The 7,139-nt window shown below is 29.7% G+C and overlaps 1 protein-coding gene across 1 annotated transcript; it reads right to left on the bottom strand.

The window, feature by feature from the left end:
• Window positions 1–1,048: 1,048 nt before the first annotated feature.
• LOC106470471 (26S proteasome regulatory subunit 7) lies at window positions 1,049–6,061 on the bottom strand (the record flags this gene model as incomplete). Its single annotated transcript, XM_013931031.2, has 3 exons — window positions 1,049–1,324; window positions 3,593–3,689; window positions 5,849–6,061. Coding segments are annotated over 3 exons (468 nt in total), but the record flags the coding sequence as incomplete, so codon positions are not given.
• Window positions 6,062–7,139: the final 1,078 nt, after the last annotated feature.

Here is a 7,139-nt window from a genome sequence, read left to right as displayed (position 1 = left end):
TCGTCCTCCACCAATAAATAAATAAACCGTAAAAACTTAAAATTTAAAATTTAACTTACTACTATACTAACTAACTAACTAAGTAAGAAAGAAATAAAATAATACTACGTATACTACTATATATATATATATATATATATATATATATATATCATATTATTTATTAAATATTAAGTTATAAAATATCCAATTTATTTACTTACCATTCAAAGTAAAGCCAGTATATTCAGTACTGATACTGACAGTTTAAGTGAAATGGACCATTTTTATATCATAAATACATACCCAGAAACTGGAATTTTCATATAACAGGTATATGCAACATGAAAAACACCCTTACGTGACTGTGGGACATGATAGTACCACATGTTTGTTACCCTCTTAGTTAATATGCAAAATTGTTTTGAAATCAATTTTTTTTATTTTGGTTAACTTCGAAAGGTGACCAATTAAACAACTTAATTTCTCCATACTCTAGCTGTGAACGGAGTCAGAATCATTTCTATTGGTCATTAAATGCGTTTTCTTTCTGGAAAGACAGATGTAACTTTATTCATGATGTCCCAAAATAGACAGTTGTCTTTTCTTTCAGCAAATCAGATAATTGTGCCACCCCTGTGCTAAGAGTAGTTTGGGGTCATGTAAGTTAGTTGTTTACAGCTTGGTTTTGTGTATACAGTTCGTTTTTATACTTAAAGGCCAGGCTATCATGAAGCTTAATTAACACAGTTTACAGTTTTATACATAGATATGAAATAAAACCCTAATCAAACATCAATAGTGGAACTGATTGAGATGATGTTGCCTTAACGAATAAATGGACAGTATCTCTCAGTTATTAAATAAAACAAAAATAGAGACCTAACCAAACATCAATAGTGGACTGATTGAGATGATGTTGCCTCAACGAATAAATGGCCAGTATTTCTCAGTTATTAAATAAAAATAAAACAGAGACCTAACCAAACATCAATAGTTGGACTGATTGAGATGATGTTGCCTCAACAAATAAATGGCCAGTTTCTCTCAGTTATTAACTACACTCAAGCATGTTTTCTGGAGTGTTTAATTCAATAATTAAATAAAAGACAAAGATTACAGAGTTCAGCAAATTACTACAAAACAAAATGTTAGAAAAGCAGTTGTAAAGAACTTTAGCTGGAACTTTAATTGTATGTCATGTAGCGAGGAGTAGCACTGAACTTAGCATAGGATTTGATCACTTTATTGATCGCTTCCAGAAAGTCTTTTTCTGTTGCAACTTTTCTTCTGGCTCTGATGGCAAACATTCCAGCTTCAGTACAGACACTTCGAATTTCTGCACCTGAAAACAAAACCCACAGTGAATGTTATACACAAAATACCTAACTTTCTTGTAAATTATGAATATATGAAGAATTGCAAGCAATTAAGCATGAATGCCAGATGAAAAATATATTCTTTCACCAAAACATACTTAACCCATACGGTGTTCATAAATACATAGTCTGTGTTAACAGACACATAAGCATTACCTATTTATCAAAAATATAACACATTTATAAAATTGTGATGTTATAAATACAATAGATTTCATAATATAATGGCAAACTTAGTGGATTGGTAAATTACCTTAAAAAGAAAACGGTCAATAGAATGTCTGCTGTATCTACAATGAAACTTAAAATATATATTTTCAGCGTAAGTCCTGCAATAAGTTTCCAATAGTCTTAAAACGTTGGCTGCCATGTGCTCTACCAGTGATTCACAACCAACTTTTAGTTATTGACTGCTTGACATACTGGTGGGTCACAGACAATTATGTTTTAAAAACGGATTTCTTTTGTGGCACACGAGTTTGGGACACTGTGAGTGCTCCTTGGCACCTTTTGAATATTTAATGTTATTTATACTTAATTTATTTATTATACACTTAATTAATTTATTAAAGCTAACGTGCTAAGATTACAATATCACATAAAAATTATTGAAAAAGGAATTTAACATAAAGGAGAGGACAGTAAGTTGGAAAAATATTTTAATTACATATCAACAAAATGGATATAGCTTTTATGTTAGTACAATGATGCATTGTTTTACAACTTTTATGTTAGTACAATGATGCATTGTTTTACAACTTTTATGTTAGTACAAAGATGTGTTGTTTTACAACTTTTATGTTAGTACAATGATGCATTGTTTTACAACTTTTATGTTAGTACAATGATGCATTGTTTTACAACTTTTATGTTAGTACAATGATGCGTTGTTTTACAACTTTTATGTTAGTACAATGATGTCTTGTTTTACAACTTTTATGTTAGTATAAAGATGCATTGATTTACAACTTTTATGTTAGTACAAAGATGTCTTGTTTTACAACTTTTATGTTAGTACAAAGAAGTGTTGTTTTACAACTTTTATGTTAGTACAAAGAAGTGTTGTTTTACAACTTTTATGTTAGTACAAAGATGCATTGTTTTACAACTTTTATGTTAGTACAAATATGTGTTGTTTTACAACTTTTATGTTAGTACAAAGATGTGTTGTTTTACAACTTTTATGTTAGTACAAAGATGTGTTGTTTTACAACTTTTATGTTAGTACAAAGATGTCTTGTTTTACAACTTTTATGTTAGTACAAAGATGTCTTGTTTTACAACTTTTACGTTAGTACAAAGAAGTGTTGTTTTACAACTTTTATGTTAGTACAAAGATGTGTTGTTTTACAACTTTTATGTTAGTAGAAAGATGTGTTGTTTTACAACTTTTATGTCAGTACAAAGTGTGCTGTTTTACAACTTTTATGTTAGTACAAAGATGTGCTGTTTTACAACTTTTATGTTAGTACAAAGATGTGTTGTTTTACAACTTTTATGTTAGTACAAAGATGTGCTGTTTTACAACTTTTATGTTAGTACAAAGATGTGTTGTTTTATAACTTTTATGTTAGTACAAAGATGTGTTGTTTTACAACTTTTATGTTAGTACAAAGATGTGTTGTTTTACAACTTTTATGTTAGTATAAAGATGCATTGTTTTACAACTTTTATGTCAGTACAAAGATGTGTTGTTTTACAACTTTTATGTTAGTATAAAGATGTGTTGTTTTACAACTTTTATGTTAGTACAACGATGTGTTGTTTTACAACTTTTATGTTAGTACAAAGATGTGTGTTTTACAACTTTTATGTTAGTACAAAGGTGTGCTGTTTTACAACTTTTATGTTAGAACAAAGATGTGCTGTTTTACAACTTTTATGTTAGTACAAAGATGTGCTGTTTTACAACTTTTATGTTAGTACAAAGATGTGTTGTTTTACAACTTTTATGTTAGTACAAAGAAATGTTGTTTTTACTTTTAAGCAATAAAACAAACAAAGATAATTAACTAAAAATTATAATATTTCAAGTTACATAAACTATATCACAATTTTATCATAGTTAAAGCACTGTGTTTTAACAGCAATATCATAACATACTCTAATTATAAACTTAGTATTAAACACAATCAAGTTTGTATTACAATATCACTAGATATTTTAGGATAAAACTAACCATGTTTGCAGTAAACACGTAATAATGTTTGTATAAACTAAACAGGTATTCTTACCTGTACTATTAGGGCACAATCTAGCCAAAAGTTCAAATCTTATGTCTCTCTCTACACTCATAGACCTTGCATGAATCTTGAAGATGTGGGTTCGACCCTAAGACAAAACCAGCAATATAATGATAATTATTAGCATAATTTCTTTTCATCAAAGTTTTAAAAATATGGACACACACTTGACAATTAATCTTAACAAGTACTCCATCCAAAGTATTTAATGAACCCTCTTTTGGGTTCTTTGAAATAAAGTTTGAAGTTCAGACATAAACCTTATGATGACAGAAACTGTTTCATGGAACTTTTCTTTTTCACTAAAAATGTGTGTTTGTAACATTAGAATATGACTTTACGTAGAGTGCTCTTGTTTACACTATAGCTATAGTTGGTTCAAGAGCATTTAGTTTTAAGCTTTTTTTGTATCATATTTATGTTATGACAGCAGTGATACCAAACCTTACATTCAGAATGTTTTCACAAAGCTGCACGAGGACTGTCAGTACAAAGCCTTCCCTAATTTTGAACTAACAGATTGTAAGGGAGGTAACTAATGAACACCAACCACTCCAAACCCTTGGGCTGTTCTTTTCAGACCAAGTAGTAGGATTTGACCTTCACTCATATAGCACACCCTGCCAACTCTTGGGCTGTTCTTTTCTGACCAAGCAGTGGGATTTAACCTTCACTTTTATAGCATGCCTTCTCAACTCTTGAGCTGTATTTTTATGACCAAATAGTGGAATTTGACCATCACTTTTATAGTACACTTCTGGCCACAAAGTGTAGAGCATATTTTTTATGGCAATAGGATATGAATTATGAACCTTCAGCTGTACAGTCTGGCCACATTAACTACCAAGCCATACTCACCCAAAAAAAAGTACTACGGAAACAGACCACGGTTTTAATAAATGTGGATTTAAAGTATGAGCAGTTTGTAAAAGAACACTAGTGTATGCTGTATTGTGAAAATTAGTTTTGTTTTATATATTTTTTGGTCATGCCCAATCTGCTTTTGGGTCTTTCCAATAACCACCCAATATTATATTACTATATATATATACTCCAGAACTGACAACAAGATGAAAATTTACAAAACTCAAAAAGCCCTTCATTTTAGGATTTTTAGGCTGTGTTCTAATACATTCAAAGACAATTTAATATAGTGTGGATATTGTACAGTGTAATAATTTTAATATTCATTGTGTTAATATACAGTGTAATAACTTCAATGTTCACTCTGTTGATATATGTGGTAATAATTTTAATATTCACTCCATTAATATACAGTGTAATAACTTCAATGTTCACTCTGTTAATATACAGTGTAATAATTCAATGTTCACTCTGTTAATATACAGTGTAATAACTTCAATGTTCACTTCGTTAATATACAGTGTAATAACTTCAATGTTCACTCTGTTAATATACAGTGTAATAACTTCAATGTTCACTCTGTTGATATTAAGAATCAAGGTAAAAAATTTATAGCATATTTTGTAAAAAAAAAAAGCAGCTGAGGCTCTTTTAAAATTCTATCATTTTTTTGCCCAAATCAACACATTTGAAGAGCCCTGTCTAGATATTCCAAAAGAATCACAATCCAGGCATTTAATGTTTTTTTTTGTCTTTATATTTGTTGAAATTTTAAGTTTGTAAAAATGCATCTTTTATGTGTAGACATTTCATTTTATCATAATTGAAGGGTTCAGAATACTAAATATGGAACATGTACAAAAAAACAAACAAACAGGGGGAATATTTTTGGAACTCTCAACAATCAACTAACTTCTACCTAACAACAGATCAAGGTAAAGATTATATAGGTTTCTGAGAATACAGGTCCAAGTTTATTAGGTTCTCAAACAGGTTTTAAAATTAAACTTCTACTTTAATTAGAGAACAAAGAAAGAAAAACGGGACAAGGTTTGTTAGGTTCCCAAAAAGATTTAACAATGCTATAAACTTCTATCTTTAAAAAAAAATTGCTACCAACTTAAAAAAAATATAACTTGCTTAAAAATAGATTAATCGATTAATTTGTAATAGAACTAAAATAAGTCATACATTAAGAAAAGTTCCAAATAGAAAACATTTTAGGATAACAAATTTCAAATAGGTATTTATCTGTTTATGATTTGTATAATAATTACAAGTTATAGCAACTTTTAAATCTCTATAATACATAGTCTTGGGTGACTGAACATAAGTACTTTAATGGTTTATAATTTCATCAGATACATCCTTCTCTCATCTTACCTGAAGGTCTGGCAGAGAGAATTCTACTTTACGATCAAGTCGGCCAGGCCTCATCAGTGCAGGATCTAAAATATCAGGTCTGTTAGTAGCCATCAACACTTTGATGTTACCTCGTGGATCAAATCCGTCCAGCTGGTTAATTAATTCTAACATGGTTCTTTGGACTTCATTATCACCTCCTGCCCCATCATCAAATCGAGCTCCTGAAAATGTTCAACAGTTCACATTTAAACAATTATCATCTCCTTCCTAGGGTTGAAATTTTTTTGCTACAATGTCATGTGGACTATATGTACCAAACAATGAATGATCGTTAGGATTAATGATACTTGTCTTCATAAGGTTCTCTGATAAATAGTTTATTTCTAAAAGTACTTCCATTATTTTTATTAAAGCAAGTAAGGAGAATTCACTAATGTAAAGTATGTTTTTTTTTTTTAAAAGTTAAACTTAAAGGTATATACTCAGTCACAGCTGAGCTTTTACATTATCATATTTTGTAGATACTACCATAAAGATATAGCACAAATTAAACAGGAAAAATGTTTCCCTGTGTAGACAGAGAATCTAGATTATGTGTACACTTTACATGTACAAAAACAATCATGCAAGAATAAAGGGGTCACCCATATACAGATATCAAAAAATGAGCTAACTTATATAAAGTGGAAAACCCAGTAAAGACATAACATAAAAGTAGGTAAGAAACAATTGTGGAATACTTGCCCCCCCCCCCCACCTCTTTTAATTAAACTAAAATAAACAGCAAAATTAATATAAAAAAGGGATTCAGATTTTCCTCAATTTTTTATTCTTCAATTTACTCACTTTTAGATTACATCTTTACAAGGTTTGCCCTTTCATGTAAATTGGCTCTTTTTTTTAATCAAACATCACTTGTTTTTTCACAATCATTAATATTTATTTCTATTACTTTACAGGTGCTGGAGTGAATGTAAAGGTTGCATTTCATGAAACAAAAGTTTATAATACCTAGATATTAGAAACTAATACCTTTGTCCATTTGTGACCCCTATTATAGAAACTAATACCTTTGTCAATTTGTGACCCCTATTATAGAAACTAATACCTTTGTCCATTTGTGACCCCTATCATAGAAACTAATACCTTTTGTCTATTTGTGACCCCTATTATAGAAACTAATACCTTTGTCCATTTGTGACCCCTATTATAGAAACTAATACCTTTTGTCTATTTGTGACCCCTATTATAGAAACTAATACCCTTTGTCCATTTGTGACCCATATTATAGAAACTAATACCTTTTGTC

This window comes from Limulus polyphemus, unplaced genomic scaffold, assembly GCF_000517525.1.
Source record: "Limulus polyphemus unplaced genomic scaffold, Limulus_polyphemus-2.1.2 Scaffold4024, whole genome shotgun sequence".
In the NCBI taxonomy this organism is placed as follows: domain Eukaryota; kingdom Metazoa; phylum Arthropoda; class Merostomata; order Xiphosura; family Limulidae; genus Limulus; species Limulus polyphemus.
The sequence above is the reverse complement of the archived record's forward strand: the minus strand, read 5'-3'. Positions and strand labels throughout refer to the sequence as shown.